General features: G+C 42.5%; 1 protein-coding gene across 1 annotated transcript in view; it reads left to right on the plus strand.

The window, feature by feature from the left end:
• The first annotated feature begins 546 nt into the window (after positions 1-546).
• Positions 547-17733, plus strand: part of Aadat (aminoadipate aminotransferase) — a 38150-nt gene continuing 20963 nt past the window's right edge. The window contains exons 1-3 of the mRNA XM_059244584.1: positions 547-872; positions 1473-1641; positions 16613-16745. Of these exons, the coding sequence (XP_059100567.1) occupies positions 806-872; positions 1473-1641; positions 16613-16745 (369 nt within the window). The 5' untranslated portion in view covers positions 547-805. The remainder of the gene's footprint in view (positions 873-1472; positions 1642-16612; positions 16746-17733) is intronic.

The raw sequence follows: 17733 nt of genomic DNA on the forward strand, positions 1-17733 counted from the left end.
ACTTCAGAATGCTTCTTTGAATTTGGGGGCCAACTCTTCCCCACTCTCTCTGCCGGGCTCATATTGGAGGAAAAGTTACGGAATTCATCATCTGACTCCCCTTGAAGACTGGCCAGAGAGTGCCAAGAGTTTAATTAGAGAGAGAGAGAGAGAGAGAGAGAGAGAGAGAGAGAGAGAGAGAGAGAGAGAGAGAGAGAGAGAGAGAGAGAGAGAATTTAGCACAGCCTCGTTACTGAGATGCCAGGCTGAGCGCCTCTTACAGCAGCCGCTGCAATGGAACAAAGCCACCACCAGATGGCACGGAAGGACCAGAATCCTGAGATTAGGTGCGGGTCCAGGGGCTCATTTCAAAGATCTGGCAGGCCACACCTTGTTCAACCGCGGGCGACTCTGCGTCGCGTGACTCCACGCTGCAAGGTCAGGAGTCCACGCTGCCTTCGTGTGGACTCGGGCACTAATCCCTGTGGCGTTTGTGCATCACTGCGGGGGGCCTTGGCCTTTCTCATCCCGACACGCCCGTTTTGGCCGGTGCCCTGCTGTAGGGCCACGCCCTGCGGTCGGCTGCCATAGGCCGGGGCACGGGGTGGGAGAGGGCATGGCCTACTGCAGGCTACCGCGTCAGCCACGTTGCACATCCCCTCTGCAGATGGACTTTGTCCCTGCTGCTTCCTGGCCCGGGCCTATTTAGATCGCAGGCAGACCCTGGAGGAAGCCCTTCGGAGCCAGGGAGTGCTGCCTGCGTGAGCCTGGAGGCCGCTCTAAGTGACCGGATTTCCTAGTCCTGTGCCAGGCGACCAGCAGAGACATGAATTACTCACGGTTCCTCACGGCAACCAGCCTTTCCAGAAAGCCTTCCCCCATCCGAGGAACAGGTGAAAACCAAAGCCAGAGCCTCCCCCTGGTCTGCAGGAGTGGAGTTTTCTTCTCAGAAGCTCCGCACCGGTGCACTGTTGTGGCGGTCACCGCTAGGTTGCACCCATTCGTTCAAGTGTGAAGACAGTCTGTGAGCATTACTGGAAGGAGGAACACAGAACTTTTGTTTACTAGGGACTTGGGCTGAGGCAAGGCAAGGCAAGGCAGTGAGTACTTTCGCTGGGGTGTTGGAGGAGCTGAAATAGCGAGAAGGTTCCTCTCTCGGTTCCGGAGGCTGGGAAGTCCCACATGAGGTACCCACAGAGGGCAATTCCAGGTAGATGATGATGCCTGTTGCTGCATCTCGGCCTCTTTCGTGTAAGAACACCAATTCCATGTCTGAGGGCAGAGTTATCATGATCTAATCCCATCTTTAATATATCGCATTGAGTACTAGATTCTAATATAAGAATTGGTCAGAGACACCCGCATTCAGGCCACAGCACATTCTATCACTAGAAGTTGTAAAACATGGTAGTTGACTATAACGCGTATGGAACTGTCTGTTTATAAAATGCTTCAGCAGACATATTTTTTCTTCTTTTTCGTGTTTATTGTAGTTGAGATAATGAGCAGAACACCAAAAACCCTCATCTCTCTGGCTCCTGGATCTCCAAACCCGAGCATGTTCCCTTTTAAGAAGGCTACTTTCACTGTGGAAAATGGAGACACCATCCAATTTGAAGGAGATGTGATCCAAAGAGCCCTCCAGTACTCTCCAAGCTATGGGTAAGCTCTCAATAGATGATAGAATTCTATTGGCTTATTTTCCTATCCCATTGGTAAAGTGACTTTTTTGTTAATGGGGAGTACAATGGCTGAGGAAGTTTGAAGGAGAAATTTTCAAATGCTAAAAGCGAAATCTAAATGCTTCACACTCTCCAGTGACTAGCTTTCAACCTTCCATGACTGGGAAAGCCAGAGGGAAAAAAAAAATCAAGAAGAAAGTACTATTTGAGCTGAGTATTAATGTGAGAACTCCACTGAGCCCATTTAATGAGCGAAGGAATTTATTTGGGGTTAACTCACTACCATGGGAGATTAATCATAGGGTCTGGGACAGCTGAGCTATGTCCCACACTGACTTGCCTGGTCCAAGATCTCAGCATCCAATACCACAAGGAGATGAAGAGAGAGAGCCGCCTACGTGCATCCCAGGTCTTAAGGTTCCCAAGTGGCCATTCCCCAGAGACCTGTACTTCAAGGTCATAGCTAGAACAGCTACCCACCACAGAGTATGACACTCAAAAGAATGCTAGGTGAAGCAGTGTAGTAGGAAAAGAGAGAAAATGGATAAAACAGCCCTTGGACAATAATGATGTTTCTTTTTTTAAAGAATTAAATGTGGGCTTTATTTTTTTTATTGAAAACAGATTCTTTTGCTGGGCGGTGGTGTGGCACACGCCTTTAATCCCAGCACTCAGGAGGCAGAGGCAGGTGGATCTCTGTGAGTTCGAGGCCAGCCTGGTCTACAAAGTGAGTTCCAGGAAAGGTGCAAAGCTACATAGAGAAACTCTGTCTCGAAAAACCAAAAAGAAAAAAAAAAGAAAGAAAATAGATTCTTTTGTCATACAATATATCCTGATTATAGTTTCCCCTCCATTCACTCCTCCCAGTTCCTCCCCACATCTAATCCCTTCCTAATCCACTCCCCTTCTGTCTCTTTAGGGGAAAAAAAAAAGAATTCTAAGCAATAACAACCAAATGTGACGAAATAAAATGTAGAAGATGAGTCAAAGACTTTCATATCGATGTTTGGACACAGCAACCCAACAGGAAGAGTCCCAAGAGCAGGCACAAGAGTCAGAGACCCACTCTTTCTCATGATCAGGAGTCCCACAAAAATACTAAGCTAATAGCTATAGCCTATATGCAGAGGACCTGGTGCAGACCTGTGTGGGTCCTGTGCTCGGTGCTCCAGTCTCTACGAGCTCATGTGTGCCTTGCTTAGTTGATTCAGAGGGCCGTTCTCTCTGACTCTTCCGATCTTTCCACCTCCTCCCTCACAGGATTCCCTGAGCTCTTAGGGGAGGTGTTTGATGGAGAACTCCAATTTAAACTCTCTGCATAATGTCTGGCTGTGGGTCTCTGCATCGGTTCCCTTCTGCTGCTGGAGGAAGCCTCTCTGATGATGACTGGACAAAGCACTAACCTATGAGTACAGCAGAATATCATTAGGAATCATTTCATTGGTTTTTTTTGTTTGGTTGCTTGGTTTGGTTTTCTGTTTGTTGTTGTTTGGGGTTTTTTTCAGTTGTTTGTTTGTTTGTTTTTGTTTGTTTGCTTTACCAGTCCTGTTCGGTTGTACCCTAGGTCTTTGGGCTATCTAGTCTCCGATTCTTGGTTACCCAAGCAGTGTTGGGTATGGGTTCCTTCTCATGGAGTGGGCCATAAGTCAAATCAGACATTGGTTGCCTACTCCCACAAGTTCTGCGCTACCTTTGGCCTAGCACATCTTGCAGGCAGGACAGATTGTCGGTCAAAGGTTGGCCCACAGAGTACCTTTCAGCACCAAAGAGACTAGAGCATAGGTGTGAAGGAAGGCTCCATGTGGGCACCAGCTCCACTTTTCCATGTTCAGTGAGTTGTGTGGGTGTTGTCCTCACCATCCCCCCGCCCCCCCCCCCACTGTCAGTTTGCAGAGAGAAAAACCCTTTGTCTTAGCATCATCCTGGGTAGTTTTGGGATTTCCACAAGACCCCTTGGGTGAACAACTCAATTGAATGCAACCTACTCCCTAGTTCCTCTATGAGAAGCCTTGCCTGGCTACAAGAGATGGCCTGTTGAGACACCATGTCCCCCATTGATATGAGTCCTCATTAGGATCACCTTCATAGATTCCAGGAAGCTCCCACTGCCCTAGGATTTCACACCACCCCCCAAAATGCCCCACAATTCCAGCCATCTCTTCCCCTCCATCCCATCCCCCCAACTTCTCCCTCCCAAGCCCACCCCACCCACCCCAGTCCACTCACAAAATCTACTGGATTTCCTCTTCCCAGGGAGATCCATATATCCTCCCAGACCATTCCTCTTTACCTAAAACCCTATGGGTCTATGGACTGTAGCTTGGTTATCATTGATTTAACCGCTAATATCCCCTTACAAGTGAATAAATACCTAAATGCCATATTTGTCTTTCTGGGTCTAGGTTACCTCACTCGACATGATTTTTTTTTCTAGTTCCTTCCATTTACCTGTGAATTTGTGAATTTCCTTTTTTTTCTCAGCTGAGTAATACTCCATTGTGTGAATGTACTATAATTTCTTTATCCATTCTTCTGTTGAGGGACATCTAGGTTGTTTGCAGTTTCTGGCTATTATGAATAGAGCAGCAATGAACATGGTTGAGCAAGTGTCCTGATAGGATGGAGCACCCTTTGGGTGTGTGCCCAAGAGTGAGATAACTGGGTCTTGAAGCAGATGGATTCCCAATTTTCTGAGGAGACTCCATATTGATTTTCCATAGTGGCTGTACTAGTTTGCACTCCCACCAGCAATGAAGGAGTGTTCCCCTTGCTCCACATCCTTGCCAGCATGAACTGTCACTTGTGTTATGGATCTTAGCCATTCTGACAGGTGTAAGATGGAATCTCAAAGTTATTTTAATTTATATTTCCCTGATGGCTAAGGACATTGAACATTTCTTTAAATGTTTCTCATCTATTTTAGATTATTCTATCAAAAATTCTCTGTTTAGATCTGTGCCTCATTTTTAATTGTATTATTTGGTTTCTTGATATCTAGTTTCTTGAGTTCTTTATATATTTTGGATATTAGTCTTCTATTGCATGTGGAGTTGGTAAAATCTTTTCCCATACTGTAGGCTGCCACTTTATCCATTTGACGGTGTCCTTTGCCTTACAGAAGCTTTTCAGTTTCTTGAGGTCCCTGTGGGGGCCCACAGAGGTTTCCTAGTAAGATCTGAGCTTGCTTTACCCAGCAGGGCTGCATTAAGGGATGGCTTGACCACATGTGTGGGTACCAGGTGTTTGGAAGGGTCTACACTTGGCTGTGCTAGGGGGAGGTCTTTTGCCCTGCCCCTTGGCATTCCTATAAAAAGCCATTTTGAAGAGACAGAAGGAGCAGGTGGATATTGATCCAAGCCCTCCCAAAGCTACCCTGTGTTTCTGTCTGTGTCTTCTCCACACTACCTTTCTATCTAAGTATTTCTTATCCCTCTCTTCTCAAGAGTACCTTAGGAAAAAGTGGGAGCTGGCCTCTCACAGACGACTCCAGAACTAGGGACTTGGTGAAAGGAGATTGGGGGCATTGAATTAAATGAATGAATTAAAAGTAAAGGTGACAATAGCCTATTTTCAGGAGGAAAATTGTATATAGGTGAAGCAAAGCAGTTGAAAGAAAAGTCAAAGTAAGAAGTTAGGCTGCAGTGAGTATCTCCCTGTCTAGGTTTCTCTCTCTCTCTCTCTCTCTCTCTCTCTCTCTCTCTCTCTCTCTCTCTCTCTCAATTTCTATCAAAATTAGGGAAAAATACGGGGTTAAGTATAGGAATATAGTATAGGAAAAAAATTAGGGTAAGGTAGAATATAGGACTATAGTGTAGGAAAAAAATTAGTGTAAAGTAGAAAATCAACAAGACAGAGGAGCTGTGTTCTTGGGACTCTGAACGCAGACTCCTGGGGAAGAATGGGAGTCGTGCAAAAATACTATGAGGAAAATGGGCAGAAAAAGATTCCTGTGGAAGCTTGTGGCCTGGGGACAGCTGAGATTGGAGTCCTGAGGGGCAGGGAAGAATTTTCCTGAGGTGGATGCAGGCGAGACAAAACCCTCTGGCCTGCTGGCATGGCCACTATATGAAAACGCCGTTCAATCAGGGACCGTTCCCTTCTTGGCCATGAAGCCGAATTTAAGGAACAGAAAGTCTTGGGATGAGACAAGGGAGGAACTGAAGGTCTTGAAAAAAAACTAATAATTTCTCTTACACAAAAAACCGAAAGCTCTTTAGATCTCATCTTCTTTCCATAAGGGTAAAATTAGACTCAGCTGGAGGGAATGTCGATCAGAATGGGAAAGCTGCCCATAATTGCCCTGGCGGGGGGATGCCCAGGAGCATTGCAAACCCTGTTAGGTTGTATCTCCTGTTCTAACCAGCATTCAGGAAGCAACTAGCGGTGGTCCAGAGAGCAAGCACCTCAGAGTTTGAGTGTGTTCCAGGGCCAACACCAGGGTCCCTGTGGTCGCCAGGCAGCATCTCCCAGGGCAGAACCACCGCATGCAGAGGTGGTGCAGGACCGGGGAAAGGCTGCTGGTGTGGAGAAAGCAGAGGAGGCTTTGAAACCCTCCCTGCGGTGAAAAGAGCGGGCAGTAGCTGCAGTGGCCGCAGGAAATGCTGAGGTTGCGTTTGGACGTCCAAACGAGGCAGAAACCGGGAGGCAAGCCTCTACCCCCAGGACAGAAAGCAGTTAGCAGAGGGCTGAGCTGCGGCTGAGGCATCAGACACTGCATCTAGTGGGAGGAGACAAGGCAGGACAAAGAGTATCTATCTGGGGCGCAAGCCCGCCGGCGGGAGGGGGGGGGTGTCTCTCCGAAAAAGCTCTTATTTCAAGTACTCTTATATTTTTATCCACTGACCTGACGAGGTGTGGGAGCGAAGCCCTGAAGGGTTTTTGCTTCTGGCACTAAGTGCCGGGTCCCAGTGCACGTGGGCGGACCGGTGCGACACGCTCCAGAGACAGTGCCCGATGGAAAGTCTGATTAGGGAGGTACCTCTGTCAAACAGTAACACAGATGTCCTAATGCGAGCTTAGGGAAGACGAAAACCTCCCGCGGCAAAAGAGCCAACAGCTTGATCTTGACTTCAGTAAAATGCTAATGCCATTTGTCAACAAGCCGCTTTAAAAACCCTTTAGAAAGCAAGGAAAAGTGGTTCGAGTACCGGGAAGTTGCTTTGGGTGTAGAAAAAAAAAAAACTTATGGGCAAATAAGAAACTTGAGTTGTGCTTGAGATGTAAGAGAGAAACATTGGCATCATTAAAAGAGCTCATGGCAATTTTAAGATGCAGCTTCAAAAAATTAAGAAGGGAGAATTTTACCCTTAGTCACCAAATGAAGCTTGCTGGCTGCCTGCGTTTGGTACAATGTGTGGAACAGAGAAATGTCAGCTCTGATGATATGGTAGCTGCTGACATTCCTCCAGAAAAGCTGGAATGAAACGGAACCTGGAGGCACACCGCTTCTAGTAGCAAATTAATGTGTGGCCCCTTTAAGAAACAGTTTTGAGTCCTTACCAGCTAAACAGAAAAGAGTCTCAGTTACTATGGCAACCGTTCTGGCCCTGAGGCAAGACTTCTCAGGGAAAACTAACCTAAAATACTGCTGTACCTCAGTGCTCTGGAAAGCTTGAGTTTCAGCAAATTGTGGCACTCAGGGGAGCTGCAATATCCCAAGTGTTCCAGCCCCCTAGCAGCGAGTGTTCCAGCCCCCTAGCAATGGCACTCACTGAATTCCAGGGTCTAGGAAGCTGGATAAAAAAACTCTAGAGCCACTAACAATTATGCTCTGACTTCAAACTGTCAGGAAAACTTTAAGGACGATATCAGAGCTGACTGTGAACTCCTCCGTACTTCAAAAATAAAGCAGTTTTGAGCTCACCTACAATTTTAACTGTGGTGACTCACAATTTGCGTACTCTGTCTTGTTGGAAGAAAATGTAAACGGTTTAGTTAAGAGATCTCTTCTAGATGTTTGCTAAGGTTTATAAAGCAGTCAATATAAGTTTGTAAAAAAGTGTAAATATGTATAGTGATAATGTAAATAGTTGTCTGGTTTTTTTGTTTGTTTGGTTTGGTTGGTTGGTTGGTTGGTTGGTTTTGTTTTGTTTTGTTTTGTTTTTTTGAGTTACAGGTAAATGTAGCCATCACAGAGACCCTCCTTGCCATAAGCAGGCTCTGGGAGTGTACTCAGCAGGCAGAATAACCAGACTCCATGGTTCACTGTCATCTACATGAAGGAGTCTTTCAAAATTAAGTCCCTCCTCCAATAGAGCCAAGGAGGCCTTAGCCTAAGGTGTATAATTTTCGTGGTGATCTTGGATTAAGGTCACCAGTGAGGAACATCAAACAGAGGTTGGAATACAACTGTGAGTATATCCAAATAGGTACATCAAACAACCTTTAAAAATCATTTAAAGTTTTTAAAACGGTCCATTCTCAATTGAAAAGGAAACACAGAGAAACAAAATCTGTGTGAATAACACATCCTAAACATGAGAAAAGAGGCTGAATTTGGATTTTTCTCAGGGGCCACTTGAAGCTCATATAAAATCAATTGTTGGACCAGAAACTGTAATGCCTCTTACAAAAAGGATCTGTCAGCATGAGAAATCAATATATTATCCATAGAATAAACAAGATAACCATCAGAATATATTTTACGAACTTGCAAAAACGCTGCATCCATAAACTTTTAACATAAGGTTGGGCTGGTTTTGCTTCCTTGAGGTAAAGTTTTCCATTGATATCTCTGATAGGGTCTCTGAAAATTTGGAGAAGGTAGGCCAAAAGCAAAATGCCAACAATCTTTAGAATGAAGAGGTATGGTAAAGAAGAAATCTTGTAAATCTATGACAATTATATTTTGATTTCTAGGGATGGCCATCAGAAATAGCAAGCCAGGCTGTAAAGTTCTCATCAGCTCCATGATTTCATTTAACTTTCTAAGATCTTGTAACAGCCTCCATTTGCCTGATTTTTTTCTTAATAACAAATATTGGAGTTTTCCAAGGGCTGGTGGAGGGCTCTATATGCCCTTATAAGTTGTTTCTCCATCAGACAGGTAGCAGCTTCAATTTTCTCAGCACTCAAGGGCCACTGTTCAACCCAGATAGGAGCATCAGACTTCCATGTAATGGGGTCATCAGTGAGGAGAACAGTGGCCCTTAGGATAAATCTTGATACCCTAGGCCATGTCCGTCATTTACATTTCTGGAATAACGGGCTTAATTCTGCCTTGGGAGGGTTAAAAACCCATCTGCAGCATTTGCGCTGATACTAGTCCATAGCAGAGATTAATAATACACCCGTTTGTTACAGTACAACTCTCCCCCACGGAGTGACAGGTATGGAGGGGATGACATATGGACAGAATGTGCCATGCTTTCCTCCATCAGACCACCTGAGCATTCCTGAGCTTCTGGCTACATTATTAGTTTGACCTAGGCCCACTGGAGATGAAGGGGTAACAATCATCTCCCAAGTACTCGGCTAATCTTTTCCTGAAATGCAACAAATGTCCATGTCTGTGTCTGGCTAGCTAAGGATTTTCTTTCCCTGTATTTTAAGCGTTTAGTTGGTCTGGAGTATTTAATTTCCAGAACCCAGAAAGCCACGTCAGTAGTGGTTGCCCAGTTTTTGTAGGTGGTTGTACATGATCTTAATTTCTCCAATAAAGTCAGGATCAGTCCCTCCTGGGACAACATTAATACCTTGCACAGCAGAGGTGCTACAGCCTATGATTAGCCCCAGTGTCCCTTCTGAGGGAGGTCCGTAGACTCCCCTATAAAGACATACTGATGGGGGGGGGGGGGAATCAGGTGTTAGTGTTATGAAGGAGGTGGAACATAAATCCAATCCTAAAGCCTATATATTTCAGACCTCAATAAAAACTTTATCCATATTCAAATTTTTATGACTTATTTCATAACTTTAGACCTAGCTTAGGCATACATCCTCAGTATATCTAGATTATTACTCAGACTCATGTACCATTTATAACATGTCTAGATGTTTATGTTGTATTTATCTATCCCAATAACCTGTATTTCTCATATGCTAAGTTATTTCCTAACTTTCCTAAACATTCTTTATATCTAAGCCTTCATATCTTATATAAAAACTTTACATCTAAAAGCATCTTTGTATTTAATTTGTCAAGAGACATAGGTGATTGATTACTGAGAGCAGCCAAAGTAGAGTAAATTCCTTTAAACCAAGGAGCAGTAAAAGCGGTGGTGGCGCACGCCTTTAATCCCAGCACTTGGGAGGCAGAGACAGGTGGATCTTTGTGAGTTCGAGGCCAGCCTGGTCTACAGAGCGAGATCCAGGAAAAGGCACAAAGCTAAACAGAGAAACCCTGTCTCAAAAAAAAAAAAAAAAAAAAAAAAAAAAAGATTATTTTGAATTCTGTTTGGTGAACTGTCTTTTATTTGAAATTGGATAGCAAGGCAAATTATCTTTAGACCTGGTAGATGGAAATATAATCTAAATGATCTCAAAGTACAATTTGGATAAAACCCTGGCAATAAAAGGCATGGTACAGTTTTGTCTATAGTGGGAAGCTTAAACATTTTAAATGCCAGGGGGTTAAGTAAGGAATTGATTATATTAATATTTAGTATACCTAGCATGTATATAAACATAGTTTTGTATACATTAGATAATTTGATCATTTATAAAATAACCAAGCTTAAACTTATATCCTAATCATCTTTAACAGCTTATAATTTAAGTACAACTTATCCTTAACAGTTTATAGTTTAAGTTGGCCAATTAATCAATAAGTTGTATTTCTTAATCATCTTTAATAGTTTATAATTAAGGTAAACTTATTCTTAACAGTTTATAAGTTAGTTGTCCTTATAAACTTAGAACTTTAAGTTTTATCCCTGTTAGATTTAGCATTAAAAATAAGTTTGTACTGAAGTTATTTTAATATAGAAACAAAGAGTTCTTAATCAGAAATATACTATATAAGGAGAATGACAATTTAATAAATACTTTATGGTGTATCATGACATAAGATAAGCACAGTAAAGAGCCCAAAATAATTGTTATAAGAATGAAAAGGGGGAAAGACTTATTTTTAAGCTATAATCAGCCTGTCTATATCAGGCCAGCCAGTTCTTGGGAATGGCAGGGGGAGATGGAGGGGTGGAGATGCAGTCCCAGGTGAAAGCTGAGACATAGAGGAGATGTAAGGAGATTAATTACTGGCCTGGCAAGCAGTTAGGCTCAGAGAGTAAAAGAAGGCAGATGTTCAGAAGAGAAGTAGACGTTTATTTGAGCAGGATTTCTCAGTCCTCAAATGTCTTTGGGGTTCAAGAAACCTGTAGGAATTTACAGATCATGGGAGGATCATCCCCCTCTCATAGATCTGGTTCTGAGCGAGTTAACTGGAAGTTCCTGGACTTGGCCAAGATTTTTGTAAATAACCAAGAACTTCATAGTAATCGTCAACCCAGAAAGAGAAAGGCAGAAAAAGACACTTTTTAATTCAGCAATAGGGAAAGACCTAAAGAAATAATTTATGAATGTTGGGAATTGCCATTAGTTTTTAAATCAGCTAGGCAATGAGACTTATTTTATTATTTAAATGAGGGCTGCAGGAGCAAGCTCCAAGTTAGAGGGCAGGTTCAAAGTCTTAAAGTGAAAGTTCACCCTTTAGTTTCCAGTGAGTCTTGGCAAAGTAAATAAATAAATAAATAAATAACTGTAGCAGGAACTGCCACCTCAGAAAGCTCTGGATAACATAGCAAACTTCATTGGCTCTAGTTCACATTCTCAGGGGGTCTCGCAGTGTGATAGATAATATTGTGTTATCTCTTTGTAAGACCCCCCCCCCCAATGAACTAACAGCAGGTTTCTCCCTAGAAGGGAGGGGTTAGAATCTCTGCCACCCATTATAGCCTGCAGGTGAATCCATTCCACAAGGTCATTGTCTCTCAGGGGTCCCCTTAATCTTTCTTTATGTTTTTCAGGGGGCCTTTTGGGATTGAGATAGTCTACTGCTTCCTCATCTAAGTCTGTAAACTGACTGGAGCTGACTGAAATGCCTCTCATCTCTAGCCTGTGTTCTGTAACTTCTATCAAAAGCTGTTTCTCTTTAGACTCATTCTGACCCACGGTGCGAGAAATATTCTTAGGGGGGAGAGGGGGAAAGGGTTATTCATATTCAAGCTACTCACTGAGGTACGGGATCCCCGGGGTCTGCAACACCCTTAGGTGAGGTCCACTTGTAACTGAAGACTGGAAGTCACCTTTCTATCCTCCCAGGAAGCTGGATCTCTATCTGGACAGCCTCTCCCTGGATGTACTTGGATGATTTCTCCTCTTATTCTAAGGGTACTGTTCAAAGGTGCCAGGTAACAAATAATATTGGGGTCCAGCCTCTCTATAGTCTTTTCCCAGAGTTCCAGAAGAAATGCTACCAGTGACAAATTAATTAATCTGAGGGATTCTCAAATCTATATATACAAAACTTTTTAGTCCATTCACTTCATTCTTCTCAGTCAGTTCTCTCTCCACACAGCTTCTTTTCTGCTCTCATACTTAGCTCCCATTTCGCCTGATTCTCTCTACATTTTTCTGCTCTTAATTCTCCCTCCTTAGTTCTTCCCATCTTAATTCTACCCCATCTAGTTCTTCTTCCCCATCTAGTTCTTCCCATCTTGGTTCTTTCCCATGTCATTCTTCCTGTTGTAATTCTTCCTCATCTTAGTTCTTCATCCTATTTCTCCAATCCAGTTCTCTCAAGTCGCTGAGGTTTACAGTTATATACCCATGCAATCAGCAATGCTCTGGCCAAAGCAAGGTCACACGGCTTGTATTCTTTTAGGGTCAAACAGAGAGGCAATAAGATCCACACAAAGAGCAGTAATTGTCAGCCATCATTTACAACCCACAAGGGAAGTGACTAATGGGGCATAGAATCAACTGAGGGCTAAATTCGGTTGATGGATCTAAAAAGGGAATTTATGTACTCGAACTATATTCTTGGAAGTGGTTGGCTAAAATGTTAAGAGCCTATAATTTGCTAAGTCACAGGTGAATATAAAACTGCCTTATTTTCCTTTGGAACCATGTCTGTCTCAGCCTAATCTCGGCTGTTCCATTTTCTGGCAGGGCAGGAGTAGCTAGGCAGCCTGTGTCACAGCTTGATGTACCTGGTATGTAAAAGCCCTTTTGTTCTGAGTTAGTTGTTAAAAGGGAAGTCTAGAGCTACCACTAGGGCTTTGGGAAAAAGGAGGATTTAAGCTTAATTTGCACAAGAAACAAGGCTTTGTACCTAACATCCACCTGGCTATGGTGGTATTTTATTTGTACTGAAATGTGTTTTTAATTGTATGTTAATAAATAAAGTTGCCCAGGGGTCAGAGCTATTAGAGCCATAGTAAAAGCTGGGCGTTGGTGGTGCACACCTTTAATCCCAGAACTTGGTAGGCAGAGCTAGGTAGATCTCTGTGTGGTCAAGGATACAGCCAGCATTGGAGACACATGCCTTTAATCTCAATACCATAGAAGACCTGGAGGTCTATACAGACAGGCAGTGACAAGGCAGTCATGTGGTTGGTTTTACAACCAATGAGAAGGCAGAACAGAAAGTCTATATAAAGACAGATAGGAAGTAGCTCTTTTTCGAAGAGGTAGGACCACCGCAGGAGGAAGGGTAAGGTTTTAGCTCTTAGCTCTGACCTCTTGGCTTTCTTCTTTGCATTGGTTCTGTGTTTCTTATTTAATAAGACGGTTGGTTACATCTACACCTGGCCTTGGCAGTTGTCTCAGTATGGGTATTTACCTTATTTCAGGAGGCTAGTAGGTGGTCTGGATGCTTATCTATCTGCAGTTTGTCCTTGGATGTTTGAGAGGTATCTCAGATAAAATGCTTTTGTCCTTAGATGGCCATGGCCCTGGATACTTGCTAAAGGAGATAATAACAGAAGGCAGATTATCTGATTCTAATGCTAGAAAGGGGAAACAAAAGCCTGGAAAAAGGAAGTCTTGCTGGTGTGACTGTTGTCAATACAGTTGGGGGAAGTTATCCAAACACCTTAATTGTATAGGGAAAAACTGTGCCCAATGAGTGATCAATCACACTGTCAGAAGTTCTTAGAATCAAATGGGAAAGCTGTAATAGCACACATGAAATTCATAGCAGGAAACAGCTAATATTCAAAAGCCAATGTCACCAAGACTCCTTAAGTCTTGGCTTTATCCTCTGGAAAGGCCCTTGGCTTCTTCCAGGTATAGCTTTGTCATAGCCAGCCAAATTCCTACTTCATATTTCTGCACCCCACAGCAGTTATCTGTTTCTATTTTGTTGATTTGAGTCCTCAGTTTGATTTTTTTTTTTTTTTTTGTCATCTTGGGTGTGCTTTACTTCTTCTTGTTCTAGAGTTTTCAGGTATGCTGCTAAGTTGCTAGAATGAGATCTCTCCAATTTTGCTGTGTAGATACTTAATGCTATGAACTTTCCTCTTAGCACGACTTTCATTGGCCAGGTGTAGATGTAACCAACCGTCTTACTAAATAAGAAACTAAAGGTGAAGGAGGTGGTGTGTGTGTGTGTGTGTGTGTGTGTGTGTGTGTGTGTGTGTGTGTTTGGGTCTTTGGGTTTTGCTGGTGTGAGATTATTTATTTCCTGTGTTTTTATGGGTGTAGTTAACCTCTTTAGGTTGGAGTTTTCCTTCTAGAACCTTCTGTAAGGGCTGAATTTGTAGATAGATATTGTTTAAATTTGACTTTATCATGGCATATCTTTTTCCTTCTATGGTGATTGAAAGTTTTGCTGGGTATAGTAGTCTGGTCTGGCATCTGTGGTCTCTTAGAGTCTGCTGCACATCTATCCAGGGCTTTCTGACTTTTAGTCTCCATTGAGAAGTCAGGTGTATTTCTAATAGCTCTACTTTTATATATTTCTTAGTCTTTTTCCCTTGCAGCTTTCTTTCTTCTGTATGTTGATTGGTTTGATTATTATGTGGCAAGGGGACTTTCTATTCTGGTCCAATCAATTTGGTGTTTTGTATGCTTCTTGAACCTTTGTAGGCATCTCCTTCATTAGATTAGGAAAATTTTCTTCTATGACTTTGTGAAAAATATTTTGAGGCCTTTGAGCTGCCTTTCTTCTCCTTACTCTATTCCTGTTATTCTTTCTTTCTTTCTTTCTTTCTTTCTTTCTTTCTTTCTTTCTTCCTTCCTTTCTTCCTTTCTTTCTTTCCTTCTTCCTTCCTTCCTTTCTTTCTTTCCCTCTTTCTTTCTTTCTTCCCCTCTTTCTTTCTTTCCCTCTTTCTTTCTTTCTTTCTTTCTTCCTTTCTTCCTTTCTTTCTTTCCTTCTTCCTTCCTTCCTTTCTTTCTTTCCCTCTTTCTTTCTTTCTTCCCCTCTTTCTTTCCCTCTTTCTTTCTTTCTTCCCCTCTTTCTTTCTTTCCCTCTTTCTTTATTTATTTCTTTCTTTCTTTCTTTCTTTCTTTCTTTCTTTCTTCCTTTTGGTGGGTGGTTTTTCTAGATAGGGTATCTTTGTATAGTTCTGACTGTCCTGGAACCAGCTCTGTGGACCAGGCTGGCCTTGAACTCACAGAGTTCCTTCCAGGTGTTAGGATTAAAAGATTGTGCCACCACCACCCAGCCATGTTTGATCTTTTCATAGTGTTTCAAATTTCCTGGATGCTTTGTGTTAGGTTTTGTTGCTTTTGTTTTTGTTTTTTTAGATTTAACATTTTTTGACCAATATGTACATTATTTCTATCATATCTTCAGTGTCTGAGATCCTCTCTTCCATCTCTTACGTTCTGTTAGTGAAGCTTGCCTCTGTAGTTCATGTTCTAATTCTTAAAATTTTCATTTCCAGAATTCCCTCGGTTTGTGTTGGGGTTTTGTGGTTATTGTTGTTAATTTTTTTATTGCTCCTATTTTCATTTTCAGGTGTTGAACAGTTTTATTCATTTCCTTCCACTGTTTGTTTGTTTCTTCTTGAATTACTTTAGAAGATTCATTCATTTCCTCCAATTGTTTGTGATTTCCTAGATTTCTGTAAGGGATGTATTCATCTCCTCTTTAAGGAACTCTATCATCTTCATATAATTGGTTTAGGGCCTTTTTCTTTTGCTTCAGCTATGAGGAAATATTCATGGCTTACTGTGGTAGGATAGCTGGGCTCGAGTGCAGATGTATTGCCCTGGCTATTACTGGTTGTGTTCTTATGCTAACATCTTGGCATCTGGGTTTGGGGTGATTATAGGTCTAGGTGCTGATTTCTGGGTTTATCTTTATTGGGTAGGTGTCTTGTTCTGTGGTTTCTGTTTCCTCTCTGGATTTTTAGAGAGTGTGATGGCTGTGTATTGCCTATTTTACTGGCCCGCTCAGCTGGTGTATTCACAAGGAATGGCTGCTGGTGCTGGAGGCTGGGATGCAGTGAGGAGTGGGGGAAGGGAAGTCAGGGAGGAATGGTCTGTGGGGTCCACAGAAGATGTGGGCTGAGGGGAAGGGGGGCTGAAGCTGGTGTTCTGTTGAAGGACTAGGGAAGCGACTGAGGGATTGCGTCTGGGGGAACAGAGAGAGCTGAGAAGATCTGTGGGCAGCCTACCTGGTTTTCTGGGCTATTAATGTGCACATGAACTGGGTAAGCTTATAGTAACCTTCCTGTAGAACAACAGTTCTACTATGTAATGAATGTCCTGGGGAAAGCAAGCCTTCAGGCTTTGGCATAAGTAGGATGTAGATTCAAGCTTGGCTTGTGGATTAAAGGACTGGCTTTATGTGAATTTCTGGCTGATTGAATTTATGTGAATCTCTTAATGTCTCACTCTATTGCCTCATTTTTCAAGGGAGGATATTGAAACTGCTGAGAGGCATTTGAGGGGTTTCTAAATTGAATGTACAATGAGTTTGATATTAAGTCACTATGTTTTCCCTGCCTACTCTTTCTATAATTATTATGACCATAAATTTTAAAATGCACTGTGTGCCTTAGAATTCCAGAACTTCTGTCCTGGCTGAAACAGTTTCAAATAAAATTGCATAATCCCCCGACGGTCCACTACCCACCCAATCAAGGACAGATGGATCTCTGCATCACATCTGGCTGCCAGGATGGTCTCTGTAAGGTAAGAATGGAAGAGAAGGAAGGTTTTGTATAGAATCAAGCACACTCCTAAATGTGGTCATCTCCCACACACTATAAGGGGATCATGTTTTGTGGGCTACTAGGAGGCCTTTTTCTCTTCATCTAGGATAATAAACAGGAAATTCAAAGTCAAAAGACAGGATAGGGGAAGATTGATGGTACATAAAAGCCAGGCACAAGTGCTTTGGGTTGATCCATTGATATTAGAAATCAAAATAACCTGTTCTTTTTGTGTTTAGAAAAAGAAAAAGAATCAGCTACTGTGTAGATTTTTGCCGGAGGAGAAACATTCCTAAGAAACACTTAGGAATTCTCTCAAAGAAATGACTTTGACAAGCATATTGTGACCTTTCCTTGTGGAAAGAGACAGAAAGGTGTTTCTTCATTATCTGTTACAATTCCAGTCATATCAGAACAGGAAGTTAGTATAAGTGGCTTTATTATGGAGACCATAGCAACAATATTTGTTCCATGTGTCCCCTGGTTGCTGGTTTGTCCTTGTACTTGAATCCTTTTTTTTTTTTTTTTTTTTTTAAAGCAAATTAACCTCGTTTCTACCGGGATAGGTTAAGAATAGATTTTTTTTTAAAATTTCTCTTAAAGCTATTTTATTTCTTAATGTATTCTGAGAATTTTATAAATGAATACAATGATTATAATCATTTCCACCCCATATTTCCTCCCTGCAAGTCTCTTGAACCCACAAACATGTCTTCCTCCAAAATTCACAGTCTCTTCCTTTTTTTTAATAACTGGCTAAGTCCAGTTAATGCTTTCTATATATGTGTGGGTGTGGCACCAGCCACTGGAGTGGGGGCCACCTACCAGCGGCCACATGTGCCAGAAGGATGATCCTCTGTCTCCGGCAGCTGCCAACTGCCACTAGCTCTTCTGTTAGGGGTGAGCCTATGGGACTTCCTCCCCATTCTGGTCTCCAGTCTCTAATCAGTGCCAGAGGTGAAGAACAT

This window comes from Peromyscus eremicus, chromosome 17, assembly GCF_949786415.1.
Source record: "Peromyscus eremicus chromosome 17, PerEre_H2_v1, whole genome shotgun sequence".
Taxonomy (NCBI): Eukaryota; Metazoa; Chordata; class Mammalia; order Rodentia; family Cricetidae; genus Peromyscus; species Peromyscus eremicus.